At 34.0% G+C, this 21158-nt stretch overlaps 1 protein-coding gene across 10 annotated transcripts in view; it reads left to right on the forward strand.

Annotated features, from left to right (window-relative positions):
* The window catches only part of DMXL1 (Dmx like 1), a 127800-nt gene that overhangs the window by 6251 nt on the left and 100391 nt on the right, over positions 1 to 21158 (forward strand). For 9 of the 10 annotated variants that reach the window (XM_072840635.1, XM_072840628.1, XM_072840629.1 and 6 more), the window contains exons 2-5: positions 9186 to 9311; positions 12118 to 12189; positions 15630 to 15708; positions 20220 to 20352. In XM_072840635.1, coding sequence (XP_072696736.1) covers positions 9297 to 9311; positions 12118 to 12189; positions 15630 to 15708; positions 20220 to 20352 — 299 coding nt within the window. In that variant the 5' untranslated portion in view covers positions 9186 to 9296. Of the gene's footprint in view, positions 1 to 9185; positions 9312 to 12114; positions 12190 to 14121; positions 14208 to 15629; positions 15709 to 20219; positions 20353 to 21158 lie in introns of those variants that run through there. The other variant, XM_072840637.1, reaches the window with a different exon arrangement.

A 21158-nucleotide genomic window follows, 5' to 3' on the forward strand; every position in this document is an offset into this window, starting at 1 on the left:
ATAAACTAGAGAAGATTGAATTAATTTTAATAGTCTACTAGAACTATGCATAAGAAGATATGTCTATTTTAAGTAATTTTTGAGTGTCTATTTTAAGTAATCCAGTTTGGATTATCTGTATAGACTCATCTCTTTCTTTCCCCACCTTTATTGAGATATAGTTGATATATATCATTGTGTAGGTTTAAGGTGTATAATGTGATGATTTGATACATGCATATGTTGTGAAATGTTTATCACAATAAGGCTAGTTAACATACATTTTACTTCGTTACCATTTTGTTATTATGGTAAGAACATTAAAACTTTAATGTCATACCAACTTTGTAGTATATAATACAATATCATTAACTACAGTAACCATGCTGTACATTAGATCCCTGGAAACTATTTTACAACTGAAGTTTTTGCGCTTTGACCAACATCTCACATTTCCCCCACTCCACAGCCCCTGGCAACCACCTTTCTGTTCCTATTTCTATTAGTATCATGTTTTTAGAGTCCCTGCATAGGTGGAATGCATATATAGTGTACTTATCTTTCACTGTTTGACTTATTTCACTTAGCATTATGCTATCAAGGTTGTCACAAATGCCTGGATTTTCTTCTTTTTTTTATGGCTGAATACTATTCCATTGTGTATATGTACCCTATTTTCTTTATCCATCCATCTACTGTTGGACACTTAGGTTGTTTCCATGTCGGCTGTTGTGAATAAACACTTCAGTGAATATGGGAGTGCAGGTATTTCATTGAGATAGTCATGTCATCATCTTTGGATTTATACCCAAAAATTGGATTCCTGAATCATGTGGTAGTTCTATTTTTAATTTTTTTAGGAACCTTCCTATTGTTTTCCATAGCATCTATATCAGTTTACATTCCCAACAGGAGTGCACAAAGAATTTCCTTTGGTCTACATCTTCACTAGCACATTATCTCTTGTTTTTTTGATGATAGTCATTCTAATAGGTGTAAAGTTTAGATTTCCCTAATACTTAGTGATGAACTTTTTTTTCATGTACCTACTAGCCACTTTTATGTCTTTTTTCGAAAAATGTATGTTTAATTCTTTTTTTTTAAAATAATTTTATTGATTTGAGACAGAAGAGAAAGAGACTATGTGTGAGTATGAGTGGTGGGGAGGAGCAGAGGAAGAGGGAAAAGCTGAGCAGGGAGCTAACCAGGGCTGATCCAGGAACCTAAGATTCATGACCTGAGCAGAAGGCAGATATTTGAGCCACCAGGTGCCCCCTTTACCCTTTCTGAAATCAGGTTGTTTTTTTGCTATTGAGTTGCATGAGTTCCTTACCTACTTTGGATATTAACTCCTTATCAGAGATGGTTTGCAAAGTTTTCTCCCATTTTATAGGTTGACTTTTACATTTTGTTGACAATTTTTCTTTTATTTTTCTTCTTTCTTTTCTTTCTTTTTCTTTTCTTTTCTTTTCTTTTCTTTTCTTTTCTTTTCTTTTCTTTTCTTTTCTTCTTTTCTTTTCTTTTCTTTTCTTTTCTTTTCTTTTCTTCTTTTTTCTTTTCTTTTTACAGAAGCTTTTTAGTTTGACATAGTCCTGCTTGTTTAGTACTGCTTTTACTGCTGGAGCTTTTGGTGTCATATCAAAAAAGTTATCGCTCAGACCAATGTCAAGTGGAGCTTCTTTTCTGTTTTCTAGGAGTTTAATAGTTTCAGGTCTTACATTCAAGTCTGTGATTCATTTCGAGTTGGTTTTTGTGTATAATGTAATATAAAGGCTCAGTTTTATTCTTTTGCATGTGGATGTGCAGTTTCTTAACACCATTTATTGAAGAGACTGCTTTTGTTGAAGATTAGTTGCCCATATGTGTGTAGGTTTATGTCTGAGCTTATAATTCTGTTCCTTCTGTTCATGTGCCTGTCTTTATGTTAATATCATACTGTTTTTGATTACTATAGCTTTGTAATACAGTTTGAAATCAGGCAGTATGATGGATCTTGCTCAAGATTGCTTTGGATACTTGGTGTCTTTTGTGGTTTCATATGAATTTTGGAATTTTTTTTTCCTGTGAAAAATGCCATTAGAATTTTGATAGGGATTGCATTAAATCTGTAGATTGCTTTGGATAGTATGGACATCCTAAGAACAGAGGATATTTTGTCATCTATCTGTGTCATCTTCAGTTTCTTTAATCAGTGTCTTACAGTTTTCAATGTATAAGATCTTTCACCTTTTTAAAATTCATTGTTAAGTATTTTACTTTTTGGTGCTGTCATAAGTTGTTTTCTTAATTTCTTTTTTGAATAGTTCATTGTTAACATATAGAAATGCAACTAATTTTTGTGTATTGATTTTGTATCCTACAACACTGTTGAATTCATGTATTCAAATTTTTTTTTTTTTTTTTTTAGGTAGAATCTTTAGTGTTTTCAATATATCTGGTTAAGTATAAACAGATAGTTTTATGTGTTTCTTTCCAGTGTGGAAGCCCCCCCCCCCTTTTTTTTCCATGACTAATTGCTCTGGCCAGGACTTTTAGTACTATGTTGAATAGAAACAATGAGAGTGGGCATCTTTGCCTTTTTCCTGATCTTAGAAGAAAGCTTTCAGCTTTTTACCATTGAATATGGTGTTCATATTGTGGGCTTGTTATATATGGCCTTTATTGTACTGTCCTTGAGTCCCAGTGATGAATCCCACTTAATTATGGTATATAATCTTTTAAATATGCTATAGAAATTGATTTGCTAGTATTTTGTTGAGAATTTTTGTATTTATGTTTATCAGGGATATTGGCATATAATTTTCTTTTGTAATTGTCCTTGTCTAGATTTGTGACAATGTAAAGCTGGCCTTGCAGAATGAGTTTGAAAGTATTCCCTCTTCAGTTTTTTGGAAGACCTTGAGAAGGATTGGCATTAATTCTTCAAATGTTTGGTATAATTCAGTGGTGAAGCCATCTGATCCTGGGCTTTTATTTGTTTGGAGGTTTTCATTACTGATTCAGTCAGTGTATTACATTTTCACAGTTTTAATTTCTCAGAGAAAGTATTAGTGGTGATAATGTGCAAAAACTAAAGCTCTTGAGGTGGGGGATGGGAGGATGGTTAACCTCAATATTTTCTTAAGAGTGCAAAGAATTCCTGAGACCAGAGAGTCTGAGAACCATTGCTTTATAGTATTCCATTGTCTGATTATACTACAGCTTATTATATATTCCATTGTTGGTGGATGTTTGACTTGGTTCTACTTTGGAGTGTTTATGAATAGCTACTAATGTTCTTATTTATGTGTTTTAGTGTACATATGGACACATTTCTGTTGGGTATAAACTTAGAATTGCTGGATTATTGAGTAGGCATGTGTTTAGCTTTGTAAAGTAGTCATACTGTATTAATTTACTTTCCTATCAGCAGATACAGGAGTTCTGGTTGCTTCACAGTCCAAATAAGAGATTCTTAATTATGGGAAGAAATTAGAGAAAAATTATTAAATTGATGCCAGTGTTTGTTTATAAGGCATCGAGTGATAGTATAACAAAGGAAGTAAGAGCTTGTCCTTTCCCACTAGTTATAACTTGGCTTTAGTCTTACTTGGCCTCCTACTGGCTCTGAAACTTGAGCCCATTACTTAGTCTGTTTAAGCCTAAATTTCCTTAACACTAACATGGGGTGGTTACCCAGAGTACTTCACAGAATTTATTGTAGGGATTAAATGGATTACCAATCAAAAGCACTTAGTACTGGCCTTGCAGTATGGTGCCAAAGAGAAGAAAACAGGTCCAGAAGACTATAGTGAGTGAAAGATAAAAGAAAGTGCAAAGAAGTGACAGTATTTTTTTGTTTTAACTTTGAAATAATTATTTAGGTTTTAGTAGTTTTCATTACTACTTGGAAAATAACTATTTAGAAATAATTTCATACCTAGAAAAAGTTATAAAATAAAAATAATGTAAAGAACACCCATACTCTCTTTACTTAGATTTGACTGTTAGCAGTAATTTACTCTCATTTTCTTTATCAGTTGTGTTCCCTGGTTATGTATATGCCTACATAATTTTTTTGTGAGCCCTTTGAGGATGTTATGTATGTCATAATTCTTTACCCTTACATACTTTAGTTTGATTTCATGATAAGAGGAACATTGTTACATGATCATAGTACACTTACCTACTTTGTTAATTTACATTGATAGACTTTTTACCCATGTTCGAGTTCTATCAGTTGAAATGACAGTGTTCTCTATAGCGTCCTTCTAGTTTAAGGTTCAGTCTATGGGAGAACATTTAGTTATCATGCCTCTTTAGCATCATATCCCTTTTTCTTTATTCATTTCAAGTGTATTTGAAGACTATACTACTTCCCTCCCACTTTTAAAAAACAAAACTTTTTTCATTTCTCATTTATCTGATGTTTCCTCCTGATTAGATTGAGCTTATGCATTCCTGGCCAAAATTCTGCTTAGATGATGTTGTGTCCTTTTCTACGTATCCCATTTGGAGTTACGTGATATCTGTCATTAGTGATGTTAATTTTGATGGCCATTCAAGGTGTTGCCCATTTTCTGCACTGTGTAACAGATTTTTTTTTCTTCTTCTTGCAACTAATACGCAGTGTGTGAGAGAGGCTTTTAAGACCATGCAGGGCAGCCCGGGTGGCTCAGTGGTTTAGTGCCGCCTTCAGCCCAGGGCGTGATCCTGGAGACCCGGGATCAAGTCCCACATCAGGCACCCTGCATGGAGCCTGCTTCTCCCTCTGCCTGTGTCTCTGCCTCTCTCTCTCTCTTTGTGTCTCTCATAAATAAATAAATAAGACAAAAAATCTTAAAAAAAAAAAATAAAAAGACCATGCCAATATCCTGATCCTCATCATAACTTCCCTCTAGATTGAATATCCACTGATGATGATTCTTGCCTGTTTTTTGTTTTTTTTTTAAAGCATCTTCTTTCAGGTATAGTAGGGTATTTTTTTTTTTGTATTTGCAAAGATATATATTTCCTAAATTGTAGTTTGAGAACTATGAACATCAATATCCACTGGCAGTGCTTGATAAAATGCACTGAGTTTTATGCCTTTCCTTTTTTTTTTAATTTAAATTCAGTTAATGTAATGTATTATTGGTTTCAGAGGCAGAGGTCAGTGATTCATCTGTCTTTTATAACACCCAGTGCTCATTCCATTCTGTGCCCTCATTCAGGCCCATCACTCAGTTACCCCGTACCACCACCATTGTCTGCTCCAGCAATCCTCTGTTTTTTCTCTACGACTAAGAGTGTTTTATGGTTTGTCTCCCTCTCTGCATTCGTCTTGTTTTATTTTTTCCTCCCTCCCCCTATGATCCTGTTATGTTTCTTAAATTCCACATGTGAGTGAGATCTTATGATAATTGTGTTTCTCTGATGGACTTATTTTGCTTAGTGTAATATTTTCTATTTCCATCATGTCATTGTAAATGGCAAGTTTTCATTTTTGATGGCTGAGTAGTAGTATTCCATTATATACATACATGCACATATAAATATATATACACACACACATATGTGTGTATACATACCCTATCTATCTATCTATCTATCTATACCACATCTTCTTTATTCATTCATCTGTTGATGGGCTCTTTTCATAGTTTGGCGTTGTGGACACTGCTACTATAAACATTGGAGTCCAGGTGCCCCTTCAGATTACTACATTTGTATCTTTAAGGTAAATACCCAGTAGTGCAATTGCTGGGTCATAGGATAGCTGTATTTTCTACTATTTGAGGAACCTCCATACTGTTTTCCAGAGTGGCTGCATCGCTTGCATTCCCACCAACAATGTAAGAGGGTTCCTCCTTTTCTGTATCCTCGCCAGCATCTGCTGTTTCCTGTCTTGTTCATTTTAGCCATTCTAACTGGTGTGAGGTGGTATCTCTTTGTGGTTTTGATTTGTATTTCTCTGATGGTGAGTGATGTGGAACCTTTTTTTCATGTGTCTATTGGCCATTTGTATGTCTTCTCTGGAGAAATGTGTGTCCATGTCTTCTGCCCATTTCTTGATTGGATTGTTTATCCTTTGGGTGTTGAGTTTGTTAAGTTCTTTATAGGTTTTGGATTCTAGCCCTTTATCTGATTCGTCATCTGCAAATATCTTCTCCCATTCTGTCAGTTGTCTTTTGGTTTTGTCGACTATTTCCTTTGCTGTACAAAAGCTTTTTGTCTTGATAAAGTCCCAGTAGTTCATTTTTGCCTTTGTTTCCCCATATATGTTTTCTTATTTCCTTGTCCCTTATCCAAAATTTGTCCCTTATACATCCTTTTCTACTTTGTCCTTATTATTTTTATAACTGTATGATACTCTATAGCAGTTATGAGCTATAGTTTATTTATTCCACTAATCTCCTATACAAGATTTTTTAAAGAGATACGTTTACAAATTCTTGAAAATGAGTGAGAAGTGGAACATAATGCAAATATAGTTTGTCTGTAATAAAATGCATCCTGCATTTATACAGTCAAATAAACTGTAAAAATTTAAATTCTGTAATCAAGAATACCAGAAGATTTTTATTATAACTCCAAGCATAATAGTCAATTTGTGAAGTGTAGACTACAGTTGGTTATATTCCTTTTTCCCCTCAGATAGTAGCTTATTGACATCCATTAGTTACAGCTTTAAGAGAAGAAAGTGAGAACTGAAAGAGATATTCCAGATAAGATCAGTCATTTTCAATTGATTTGAAGTTTACCAAAACTAGAGAGAGAAAGCTTTGTACGTTTTAGTACTGTCACTAAGAGAAAGTCAAATGACAGCTGTACTAATGTAATACAGCTCCAGCAAAAGAACAAGGGCAATTCAGAGCTTGGTTAATCTTTGAATGATCAAGAGTTAATTGTGAAGTTGGCATCTTCCTCTCTGTAGGGCTAAGTGTTTATTTCTGGGATAACTATGCATGTCTCAACTCTGTAGATGTTTAGTACTTGTATTAAACAGTAATTTTGTGAGGAACTTCAGGATTAATGTAAACTTGATTCAGGAAAATTCAGAGTTGTAGTTGACAAAAATAGTTGCTATACAATATCTGAAAGTAGGTAGACAATTTTAGGTACGGCAAAAGGAAGGCAAAGTTATGAAGACATGTTTTTTATATATGTGTGTGTGTGTTTCAGTTAATGGAAACTAAAATTTTTGCTTAATGAGTAGGAAATCTAAGTTGTAAATATTTATAATTTGATACAATGATTTGGGATACAGTGACTAGCAGTTATCTTACCAAAATTAAATATTGTGGGGGGGATCCCTGGGTGGCGCAGAGGTTTAGCGCCTGCCTTTGGCCAGGGCGCGATCCTGGAGACCCAGGATTGAATCCCACATCGGGCTCCCGGTGCATGGAGCCTGCTTCTCCCTCTGCCTATGTCTCTGCCTCTCTCTCTCTCTGTGTGACTATCATAAATAAATAAAAATTAAAAAAAAATAATGGGGGGGAATCAGTTTCTAAAATATTAAGATATTTAGAGCATTATAAATGAAAATTTTTCTTTAATTAGTTTTTGGAATTCTTGCTAATAGTCTTGTGACAAGCCTTATGATCCTACTGTGTATATTTATATAGGTGAGCAGACCATCATGAGACTTTTTTTTTTTTGTTTTTTTTTTTTACTGAGCCAGTTTTTCCACTATATGACGCCAGTACAAGCAGACTTGATTGTCCCTAATTCCTTTTAGGAAAATTCTAGGCAAGCATACTTAACTAGGGAAGTTCTTCTGGTGTCCTAGGAACAGAACTAGATCAAGAATCAAGAGATCAAGATTCTGAAGCCCACTCTGCCACTAAGAAATTATGTCAGCCTGTTTAGGCCTCATTTTCTTGTCTGTAATGTAAGCAGATGTGTTTGTATGTTCTCTCAAATACCTTTCCAAATATTTTTTGCTGGCATGTACAGAAAATTTTGGCTTTGGTAAAAATTAAAGTCGTAAAGTATAAATTATTATTTTCTACATTAAGTAAGGTATGTGTGGAGGTGCAAAAGTGATGAGAAAGAAAATAATTACTTTAAGAACTTATATTTGGATGGGAAAAAGATTGTGATAGATGTTTTATTGTCAGTGTTATACTTCATGCTGGCTTATATAAGTAAATTCCAAGAAGACAGCCACAAAGAAATTCCTGTGGTCTAAGAAGCTAGAGAAAAGGATACAAGAAGAAGTCTGGTTGGAAGAGTCCTGCTAATTGTAAAATTCAAAAAGAGCTATAAATGCTTGCTAAAAGGCTTTGAACTATGCCTGTTTGGTTATGGTAGCTTTTTTTTGAAGTTAAGTACTTCATTTATGCCATAGGTATTTATAAAGAAGCCCCTTCATTTGGAATTGGAGAATAGAGAACAAGATGCAGTTGAACTCTATAGTTTTGTTTTGTAACTTAACTTGCAATAATGAAAATGGATAATAGGCAAGATACTTTGAAATTGTGATACCGGGATCCCTGGGTGGCTCAGCGGTTTGGCGCCTGCCTTAGGCCCAGGGCGCGATCCTGGAGTCCTGGGATCGAGTCCCACGTCGGACTCCTGGCATGGAGCCTGCTTCTCCCTCTGCCTGTATCTCTGCCTCTCTCTCTCTATGTCTATAAAATCTCAAAAAAAAAAAAAAATGAAATTGTGATACCTGCTGTGAAGAATAGCTAGTAATGTGATAGGAAGTAAAGGGAGAGCGGGAGAGAAAGAGAGCGTGCGTGTGTGTGCGTGTGTGTGCGTGCACGCGCACACGCTTGGGAACTGAGACCTGAATGTTGGAAAAAAGCTAGCTAGCTAGACAAAGACCGGGCAGAAGAGAGGTAGATAAAAAACACATCGGTGGAGAAAAAATTGATATGCCTCAGGAACAAGCAAGGGCAATATAGGAACAGAGCCAATGGAGGGAAGGAAAGAGTAGCTTGAGATGAGTTTGGAGAGTTAGGACAATAAGGGCATTGAACCATGGTAGGGAGGTAGAACAGGACCATTCAGTGGAGGTAGAAGTGAACATTTTGCAGGTAGGACTGAAATTTGCTGATGGGTTTTGAATATCAGAGGTAAAGGAAATATTCTCAAATAATAGAGATTTTTTTTAAATAGGGGTATTTAAAGTTACTCTGTTAAAACATAATATTTAATGCCATTATTCTACATGATAGATACTTTCTTGACAAGTTTCTCCTTTTTATTTTATCTTTTTCTTTGTCTTTTTTTATTTTTAGGCTTATGCATCTGGATGTGACATTGTTATACTGGGAAGTGATTTTGAAAGATTACAAATAATCCCAGGAGCTAAACATGGAAATATTCAAGTAGGATGTGTAGACTGCTCAATGCAACAAGGCAAGGTTTGTAATCTTGTTATGTGAGATTTGTTTTGAATATACTTTTTTGTCAGGATAATCTCTATGTATTTCCTGTTGAAGTTGAAGCTTGCTTTGTTTCAAGGACCATATAGGTACAAAATTTTTGGCTCTCCAAGATGCACCATTGAGAAAAAAATTCCAGACTCCAGATGTGTCTTAGAGATTATAAGAAATTCTTTTCTTACATAATTTCAAAATATGGCATAATCTTTTCTGTGGGTTGATAAAGAAATATTATCCATAGAATAAGTCTAAAACTTACTTATTTAAAAACTGATTGGATTAAGGGAAAGGAATGACAGTAAATCTTCAGTCTATTTACAAATAAACAAATGAAGAGAAATCATTTGTTAGAGTCATTCTTTCTCTCTAGAGGTATCTCCTTCTAGCTTCTGGATAACTTGGTACTAAAGTGAAGGTCAACTCTTCTAAAGTCCACAGTTTTTTATTAATTTATTCCAAATCTGTAAGAGAAATGAAAAATTTTGTTTGCACTTCCATTTTCACATGAAAAGTAAAAAGTAACCTTGAAAGTAGAACAGCAACAACAACCAGAGAAACAGGTTATGATTCTGCATCAGGTGAAATGCAGTTCTATACAGTAGCGGAATTGGTAGTCATAGCTAGGACACAGCATAGTATATAGCTTAACATAGCATCACATAGGTATAGGTGGCCAGGCCTAGTTATCCTTGTAGGTAGATTGGGCTGAACTTTGCCAATTTATTGATTTTTTTGTTAGATATATAAATATATTATTAGACTATATGGTTCCATCAGAACATTTTGTGTGAGGAATAAAATGGACCCAATCTCTTTTTTTTAAATCTAATCATTTTTAATGAATCTGCCTGTCTGAAAAGTTGCCTCTTAGTACCTAGTTTAGAGATACTTTTGGTAAAATGAGTTTCAGCTCTTACAATCTTGACCTGTTTCTTTTACTTCTATGTCCCTTTCTTTTACAGTTACAAGGATCTCTCATCTTTCTTTTGCTCATACCTTTCATTCTCACTATATTACAAAAATGATCTTTATTGTGGAATATTAAAAATCCTTGAGACTTTCCCCTTTCTCTTCAGCTCTTGTTCTATTATCTTTATTAATTGTATTTAAATTTGCTTATAACATCCAGACTTACCTAGGCCTGGTTATATTGGAAATCCTATTTTAATTAACTTCCAATATGAGTTATGTTTTCTTGATAACTTAGATTACATCATAGTCCAGGTTAAAATAAACAGGTCATTTGGTTTTATAGTAATTTTTTTTTTAATTTAAAGATTTCATTTATTTATTTGAGAGACAGAGCACAATCAGTGGGGTAGTAGAAGGAAAAGGAGACGCAGACTCCCTGCTGAGCAGGGAGCCAGAAAGGGACTTGGTCCCAGAACCCCAGGGCAGATGCTTAATCCAGTGATATACCCAGGCTCCACCTAGTCATTTTCACAAAGGGCAGATTTCCTTTGTGTTGCAAATATTAATACAATTAAACAATTCCTAACGGTATCAGGAAGAAAATTTACAGGGTATGATACCTGGAGATTTCTGTTTGCTTTAAGAAGAAAGTGCTACTTGATACTGTATACATCCAGTACTTTAGCATTATTGTGTTTTTTTTTTCTCTGTACCAGATTAATTTTCATGAGAAAATTCATGTGCATTTATCTTATTCATTTGCTTAAAAACATATTTTGCTTCCCATTACCTTGGGAAGTTCAAATTGTTCAGCTTGGCACAAGGCCCTTGTACAACCTGGCTAGGCCTGCCTTTTTGGACACATGTCCATCATTGTGTTAGAAGGAACACACTGTTCAATCTGGGCTGGTAGTCTCCTTCAGGTGTACATTGCCTCTTCTGATCTTTATACTTGTGTTCATACTTGTGTTATAACCTATTTCTACAATTGAATATTCACTGCTCTTTGAAGTACTACCCACTCTTAAAAGCCCAAACTAAATACTCCCTCCTAGACCGACTAAGTGTCTATGATGATTTCTATATCCTATGAACTTCTCAGAACACTAAAAATAGCCATTGAAAGTTTTTTCTATTCTATATTACCTCCTTGTTGCTTACCCCTTTCTTCTGTAAAGTTTATGCTCTTATTTTTTTACCCTTCATTCATTTTTGTTCTATCAATCTCATTTCTGATATTTCAGTGTTCTTCATCTGTGGCTCACTTAAGCTACAATAGTAACCACCTTATATACAGAGCCATTGATTGAAAGAGTAAATTTTAAGGACTCTCAGATAAAATGGAGTATTGAAAAGAATACATTTCTTAGAGAGTTCACAAAGGAAAAGATCTAAATTTTATTTTTACAAAGCTAAATATCCACTGACAGGATTGTGAACTTTGAAGACATAGCCTAGAAACTGATTTTTAAGTCCTAATTTCCACTTGACAAGGAATATATCAATACATTTTTTTCTATTAGGAATGGAATTAATATTTACCATACACCTTATAGCTAATTATATATTAGATGTTTTACAGATATTTTAATTCTCAAACTAATTCCATTAGGAAGATAGTTTTATGCATATTATAAATACAGATAGAGACACTTAGGTGCACAGAGATTAACTTGCTGGTTACTTAGTAAGTGACAGTATTAGAATTCTGACTCCGGTATGGTAGTCTCTTAGAACTGTTATTCTCAAAAATTGATAAATGAAATTGTGGGAGGCAGCTTATTTTAAGATATACTACTAATTTCTTTTGCTCTTTTGATTCATAAGTAAGTTAACATATCCATAAGTTTTCTTTCTTTTTTCTTTTTAAAAGATTGCAGCATCCTATGGAAATGTTATCTCTGTTTTTGAACCAGTTAACCTACCGAAGCAAAAGAAAAATTTGGTCAGTAATTTATCATTTTTCTTTTAGAAATTGAAATTGAGTATTAAAAGACAGTATTTTAAAGAGTACAGAGTGATCATCAGGTAAATCGTATAAATTATGCTATAATTAAAAGATACACATTGTTACTTCCATATTTAAAATATGTTTTAAATCTTGGATTAAAAAAGAAGTAAACTAAATTGTGTTGAATTATGTGGAAATGTTTTTTTTTCTTCTGACATTTTGCTTTATAATGGGTATTTGAAGAGTCAACAACTTTAAATTCTGCAGTTAACTTATTGCTAATGGCACATACCATTATATAGTGAAGGGTGCCACTTTGTTTTTGGTTTTTATTAACTACTTTTAACTATAAACTACTTTTATATACTTCTGCTTTTTCCTATGTATTTTGTTCTTAAAGTTACAGGTTTTTTTTTTTTTTTTTTTAAAGATTTTATTTATTTATTCATGAGAGACAGACAGAGAGAAGGAGAGAAAGAGGCAGAGACACAGGCAGAGGGAGAAGCAGGCTCCATGCAGGGAGCCTGACGTGGGACTCGATCCCAGGTCTCCAGGATCAGGCCCTGGGCTGAAGGCAGTGCTAAACCGCTGAGCCACCCGGGCTGCCCAAAGTTACAGGTTTTAATTGCAGAGTCTTAACATACCTCCAGGACTTTTTTCCCTCCTTAATATAACTGTTAATAGATCAATACTTGCTTTTCTTTATGAAAAACTATATTCAGAAATAGTTCTAAAAGCTATTTAGAACAGTTTATAAATATTAGATTTCTTGGGTGCTTTAATGTTCTAAATAAAATAGACCAGGTTATTTTACCCATTTCTAATGAAGATTAAACTGGTGCTTTAAACCATAGGAAAGAGGATCAGCATATATATGGTCTTAAGAGCATTATCTTAGGAGCCAAGGACTGTTTACTTGCTTTCTCTGCTGCTTTCTAGCCATTTGATCCTAAGCAAGTCAGTGTCTTACGAGGCTCTTTGCTCAGTTCTGAAATAGGTTAATAGCTATTGATTCTTTTTTTTTTTTTAAGATTTATTTATTTATTTATGATAGACAGAGAGAGAGAGAGAGGCAGAGACACAGGAGGAGGGAGAAGCAGGCTCCATGCTGGGAGCCCGATGTGGGACTCGATCCCGAGACTCCAGGATCGCGCCCTGGGCCAAAGGCAGGCGCTGAACCGCTGAGCCACCCAGGGATCCTCGCTATTGATTCTTCATGGGAATATTGGAATGAAGACATGATGTCAAAAACCATGCAGAAGTATATTAAATATAAAGAATTAACATGTTTTAATAATACACATACTTTTATATATATAACTTTTAATATTTTTCATTTCATTTTCACTTAGCTCATTAGTATCTTACAAATTCCCTCTGATTTAGTATGATAGCTGTTATTTCTTTTTTATGAATAAGAGAACAGAGGCCCAAAGAAAATTAGTTGGTTGACCATTAGAATAGCTGCTAAGCCACAGAACTAAGTACAACCAGCTGTATTGATTCCTAAGTGTGAGCATTCTTGTTCCATACCTTGTGTTAATGAAAAACATTTTCTCTAGGTTAACTGACACTCATTTTGAAATTTCATGGAAGGAGTCTACAGTCCTTCCCTGATTTATATTTGTGTTGTATATTATCTAATGAATCCAATATTGGAGGCCCTGATAACTATGAATTAGTAACTGATAGTAGTAAAAATAAGTGATTGCTTTGTTCAGAATGATATGTTTCAAATAGTACTCCATAAATATTTATTGAATGAAGTAACTGACTTTTTAAAAAAGTCAGTATGTTATGTTAAAATGCCTTTATTATGAAGGATAGAATCAAGAATTTTAGTTTTTGTCCATTTTCTCATGTACTAATTAAAGTTATTTAATTTAATGCTTAAAAGTCAGTAAGAAGACTCTGGTTTATTGCTAGGCTGCACTGACTTTGCTGAAAGGGTTAAAAAGCAAGTCTGATGAATAAAGGGAAAACTGGATCAAATGGAAAAATGGACTTGGAAGGTACACAGAATCTATAATTACTGGGTATAGTCTTAGAGACTCTGTAGATCTTCATAAAAAAGATATTATTTCCTTTCCTATGTGCATTGTAGAATATTCTTTAAAGGTGGTGGTTCTTCATGAGTGGAGCACTTCAGGATCACTAGTTGGACCATGTCATGTGTCCAGAGTCTGCCCCGGGGATTTCTAAATCTATAGGTGTGAGATTATGCCTAGACACTTCTATGTCTAGTTCTAGAGAGGGTTCTGATATGTATTATGATTAAGAGCCATTCCTGCAAGGCAGTGTTTGGTAAAAACCTATTCTGCAGACCACCTTTATCAGAATCACCTGGGGGGGTGTTGATTTATTTATTTTATTTTATTTTATTTTTTTTTTAAGATGTTATTTATTTATTTATTTGGCCAAGAGAGAGACAGCACAAGCAGGGGGAACTGCAGGCAGAGGGAGACAGAGAAGCAGGCTCCTCACTGAGCAGAGAGCCTGATGTAGGTCCTAGGACCCCGGGATTGTGACCTGAGCCAAAGGCAGACACTTAACCAACTGAGCCACCCAGGTGCCCAGTGGCGTGTTGATTTAAAGTACAGATTCCTCATTCTGGATTTTTTGAGCCTGAACCTTTGGTCATGGGTCTCAGAAATCTGAACTTTTAGTAAACATCTCAGGTTATTGTACTAAAGTATGAGAACCACTACATTAAAAGATTGTTTATGGGTCTCAGTCTTTTAGAGGTTAATGAGCTCAACCTAATAGGCCACAGCCTGACTTTAAAAGAAAACAAAGTAAAATAGAAAATGTTAGAGTACATCACATGTAGTAAAGGTAAACCTAGATTTCATTTATGTGTACATGTGTTTTGGGTCCTATTACAACATACATTTCTTACTGGTTTACTAAAAAAGTTTGAAAAATGTTGCTTCAAGGAATGAAAAAAAAACTTCTATAAGTATTACTACATCTTGTATTCTGAGTTTTCACACGTACTTTATGATCTCATGTGAGGATGAAACATTAAAAGAGAAGGAAGCCTCAGCACAGACAGACACATTTAAAATTAAGCCTTTGTAACTATAATAACAAAAGGTAGTCAGTGTAATTGTAAAAGTCTGAGGTTAAGGAGAATGTTGTCCAAACTAGCATATACTTACTGGTTGTTTATGCTGAAGACAAACTTTTGGACTTCCAAGAATGGGTATTCATTCTCTCACTAATCTCTTCCATCACATATTTCTTATTATTCTCAACTCAATTGAACATTTTGTTCCCCATTAAAAATGACTGCATGGTCAGTCAGTTGTACCTCAAAAAAACGTTATATATTACTAAGAATAATAAACATGAACGTATATATCTGATAGAGAAAAGCTGCCAATAATAATTGGCTAAATGAGGTATTTGATTTTTTTTTTTTTTAATTTTAGGAATTATATAGTCAGTGGCAGAAAAGTGGCCAATTTTTTCTGGAATCAATAGCACACAACATAACTTGGGATCCTGCAGGTAAGAACTGGATTAAGTGAAATGAAGTATCACTTGCCTAGGCTGTTTCTTTTATTACTTTCCTATGTTTCAATTCTGCTTTGCTTGATATTGTGGGGAATAAAAAGTAAGGATAACATTATGTTCTTTTAGAACTTGTACTGAAATGAAGACAAATGCTCACTGTAATACCTGTTGTTTTGGGAAAGAGACTTTTTTTTTTTTTTTTAAGATTTTATTTATTTATTCATGATAGTCACAGAGAGAGAGAGAGAGGCAGAGACACAGGCAGAGGGAGAAGCAGGCTCCATGCACCGGGAGCCCGATGTGGGATTCGATCCCGGGTCTCCAGGATCGCGCCCTGGGCCAAAGGCAGGCGCCAAACCGCTGCGCCACCCAGGGATCCCGGGAAAGAGACTTTAATTCTCTCTGGACAATCAAAATTTCATTGAAGAGGAGCTTTTTGACCAGCTCTTTTGTAGATTTAACATTAAGAGTGGGGCTAGATGGGAGGAGAGAAAAAGAAGTGAATTCTGAGATAACGTGTGTCTGTGTATCGTATACCTATTTCTGCATTAAAAAAAATCCCAAAGCCAGTTGTACTAATCTACCACAATACACAGAGGCACAGAGAAAGAAAATACAAGACACATTACATTCTCTTAGTGCTTAAGACTTCATTGGGGCTGGAGTGAATCTGGTGATAAGGAGATAGACCACAACATATTATGGAAGGCTTTTAAAGCTATATTAAGGTATTTGAACTTAATTCTTTTTAATTATCCAGAAAAATGTTACAGTTTTAAAAAGTGGATCGTGACAAGCCAAGATTTATGGTTTTGTATGATTTTTCTGGTAGCAGCAGGTTGGAAGAGGAGGATAAATATTTACAATTATTATAATTACCTTTGCACAGTATGCATTCATAGGAGTCTGAATGAGAAATAAGAATTTAAGTCAAGACCTTTAATGTAGTAGGTGCTTAATTAAGGTTGAATGACTTAACGAAAGCAGTGCAAAGATATGAAATGCATTTAGGTGATTGTGTGACAGTTGGATTGTAGATTATTTTGTGAATATCTGTGATCACAAGAAGAAGATTGATATATCAGAGTTACAGATAGTGGAACATAGGTTTTGTTTGTACATGTGGAATTTGACATGCTTGCAACATAGAACTGGAAGTCCTCAGTTTAGATCAGATAGCTTGCATTTTAATATAGTAGATGAAATGGCTGAGAAAAAATATTTAGAAAACAAAGTTCAGAATATTAGGAAATTATTTTAGAAGATAAAAGAGATTATCTTTTAGATATTTCTAAAAAAAGATCACAATGGTTTAAAATGTTCTTTCTTATGTGAGGATATAGACTTGATGCCTACTAGCTGGTAACCTACATGTATATTTTAGGCATACAAATGGAAAGAGGTCAGACCTGGGTTCAAATTTGGCTTTTAGCTTAGTATTGCAGTTTATGTATGACTCTACTATAGATAGACTTATGTTCCAGTTATTGCCTGTTTTTCCTGTGATTATTAATAGTGTTACCTTCTGCTCTCAGAAAAATTCCTATTTGGATGATACATTAGTTTATTCTATTATAGCACAACATTCTATTGTAATTGTTTGTTTACATGGTTTAAATTTTTGATAAGACAAAGGCTGAGATTCTATTTTATTCAGTATTTTCTTTGAGGGGCCATTATATTAGGTTTTCAATGTTTACATATTTTACTCTAAGTTTTATGATCATGAAGAAATTAACATATCAAAAATAGTTAACTCACTTGTAAATTAAAGTCATATCTTTTTCACAAGGAAAGCTTTTAATGATCAGATATGACAGTGTATTTGAAAGTATTTGGTAAATGATAAGAGCCCTGTAAAAATAGTGTTAGCAAATAAACTAGCTACTTGAAATGTCATATTAGTAACTACAATAAAAACATTTCACATTAGAATTGAGTGATAATTCTTTAATAATAACATAATAGTCACTTGTAAATTTTGTACTATTGGTCTATCAGTACTAATGGTTTGGAGGATAATATTAATGTTAAATTCCTCAGTCATTTCAGAGTTGTATCAAAAGAGAACTTATTTTCTTAACTATGTGGTATCAACTTGACAACAACTCATGACAATTATCTCTTTATTGTGATGAGTTAAAATTTACATTGAAGTTTATTATTTGTATTTTTATAAACAAAATTTGTAATGGTTTGGTTGAGAAATGGGTTATTGTTGTAATAAATATTTTGAAACAATTACTATATTATTTTTCCAAGTGAACTTTATTTATAAACAGATTTTAAATATTTTAAGTGAAGTATTAGTATTCTGGTTTTAATCGATACTTATTTAACTATATGCCAGGTATTGGGATATAAAGAAATTTTTTCAGATGATGCTACTAAATTGACTCTAGTGCCTTTGTGTTTTCTCCAGATCCATTATTGCATGTGGCTTAAATCGTAAGGTTTTTCTCTTTAAGACTTTCTATGCTTTTTTTCTCTACTTTAATATTCATACCTCCGCCGTTTGTGTTCAAGTCAACATACTGTACCATACCTTAGCTATTTTTGTATCATTTCATATCATATGAAATGTATGTTTGTATCATTTCATCATCATTTTGTATCATAACTGGGATTAAGTACTTGGTATTCTATATTAATTTCTTAATCCTTCATGGTATACCTTAATTTCAGCTTCAGTTTATGTTCAAGAACATGTGTAAAAACTGAAATAAATACAGAGGTGAGGTTGGCAATTGCCAGAGGCAGGAGTGAGGGGTGGATGAAATACGTGAAGAGAGGGTCAACAGGTACAAATTTCCAGTTATAAATAAGTCCTGGGGATGTAGTATCCAGCATAGTGACCATACCATGGGTAACAATACTGAATTGTATATTTGAAAGTTGTTAAGAGAGTAGCTCTTAAAAGTTCTTACATCACAAGAGAAAAATTATAACCAATGTGTGATGATGGATGTTAACTAGATTTACTATGCTGACCAGTTTACAGTATATGCAAATATTGGATCATTATGTTGTACACCTGAAATGAATAAATTGTTATATATGTTATATCTCAATTTTAAAAAGAAAACTTGTGTCTAACCATATGTACGTGGAATGTCTCATTGGTGCTTTCTAGGCTGTTTTTATTTGTTTATGAAATTTTCTATCTAGTTGCTGCAATTTATTGAGCTTCTGCTAAGTGCCTACCCTGTGCTAGATGGATTATACATATTATAGCTAATCATTAGAACAACTCTACATATGTCTGATTTTACAAGTGAGAAGAAAATTGAGGCTCAAAGTTCGTCCAACTAGATCAGATTCACATGACTAATTAAGTGACTTATTTGGGATTTAGACACAGAGATTTCTGATCGATAGGGTTTTGTCCCAGACCCACTTTCCTTTTGAAATAAAGTAATCTTTCCAGAGCAACACAGATCCACAGTCCTTATTTGCCAAAGTGAATGCCTTACTTATTTTCAACTTTTTGGCCACAATTGTGTCCCTTCCTTTCTCTTTTTTTGTCTGGACAATAGCCTTCTTCTCAATTATGCAAGTCATAAATTGGGATCTGTCCTTGAAACCTTTTGTATCTCCTGTTTTTTAGTTGGTGTTAAGCCTTGAAAATTCTGCTTTTGAAATGGCTTTCAAATCCTTCCTTCTTACTTCAGTATTTGATTCAGATCCTCATGATTTCCTTTGTTGTTTATTATAATTAGTTAACCATGTTTCCCTGTGTTTTTGTTTTCCCTAATCTATCTCTAGTCTTGTTTTTTAAAAAGAATCTTTGCCTTTCTTTGTGTACTGGAGCCTTTGAAAGCATGATGAAACTTAAGGATTACCTCTCTAGAAAACTGTACATACTATACAGATAACTTTTGTGTATTATCTTAGGAGTTCTCTTCAAGCCCATCTGTTGACATCCCCCCATTCCAGTTCAGACTCCTGTTCTAAAATACAGATCCACTTATGTAACCCCCACACACTTAAAACTCCCACCTACCTAAAACAAGGTCCAAGTTCCATGTAAATTTTGAAAGTGCTTTGCAATCTGACCCCAGAAATTTTTCCACCCTTATTTCTTTTTCCAAGTTTATTGTGTACCTTATCCATAACCATAAACCAGAGTATGAATCATTCTTGGGAATATATTTGAACTTGCATGACTTCATGTCTCTCTACAATATGTCTCTACGAGAACATGAAGTCGTCATGGAAAAGGACAGTGCTTCATTTGTCATCGTATCCTCCTCAATGGCTAGGACAGCGCCTGGTACAGAGAAGATGCTCGTTAAATGTTTGTTAAATGAGAGATTGTATAATCTATTCTCTTTTTCTCTAGCTGCCTCAACAAAATTAAAACACAGCCTCCCCCAACAAATCTTTTTATTTAACTTTTTTTAGAAGTTGTGCTGTTTTTGTAGTATTATATGAAACTCTTGACCATGTGACTTAATTAAATACTTTTAAATAATAAATTGTTAATAATATATATCTATTTTTAGGCAATCGTCTTTTAACTGGTTCTAGCTGTTTGCAACTGTGGTACAATGCTAACTTGGAGAAACCATCTGAAGATGAAAATCCAGATAAAACAGACCTTAATTTGGGGGACTGGAGATGCATTTGGCATTGCAAGTAAGCAATCTATTAGGGGATTGAAGTGATAAACCTGTTCGTGTGGGTTTTATTATAAATGCATTTTAGTTTGTGTAAAACTACACTAACATAAGTATTGATTTTTTATTCTGTGACAGGTCTTTTATTATATACAGAGAATGCACTGTTTCCCATGTTCTACAGATCCAGTTTTTTAATTGTTGAATGAAACACCTAGAAAGAAACATAAGAAATTTTTTAAGCCTATATGATTATCGTTAAATAGAAACTTGCTAAGTTATACAAAAGGAGACATACATTTTCCATGCTTTTAACTGGAAGTTTTCCTATTGTGAAGAAGTGTCTTTTTCCAAAGTTACTTTATGTATTGAACATAATCCCTGTCAAAATTCCATTGGAATTTCTACTTTTGAGCATAGTTTTAAACTCTTAAAAGTTAAATATGAGAAAATCAGGGAAATTGAAAGAAATAATGAAGATAACATACTAAAGTGGGTTCTAAAGCTAGAGCTGGTCAAGTGGTTTGTTTTTGATATAGGAACAGATTAGAGTCCAGGATTAGATGAAGTACCCAGGGAGATTCAATATGTAAGGTGTCATTTTATATCATGAGGCAAACTTGATAGCTCTGTGGAGAAGAAAATGAAATTAGAGTCTGACCCCACAATAAGTGTCAGAAGAAGGAAACATTGAATTTCTATACAATGAAACGATGCTAAAGGAAAATACAGGTGAATTTTAATAATATAGAATTATAATGTCCATTATGGTAGCAACTAGTGACATCTCACTTTTGAGCACTTGAAATATGGCCAGTTTGAATT

This window comes from Canis lupus, chromosome 10 (genome assembly GCF_048164855.1).
Source record: "Canis lupus baileyi chromosome 10, mCanLup2.hap1, whole genome shotgun sequence".
In the NCBI taxonomy this organism is placed as follows: Eukaryota; Metazoa; Chordata; class Mammalia; order Carnivora; family Canidae; genus Canis; species Canis lupus.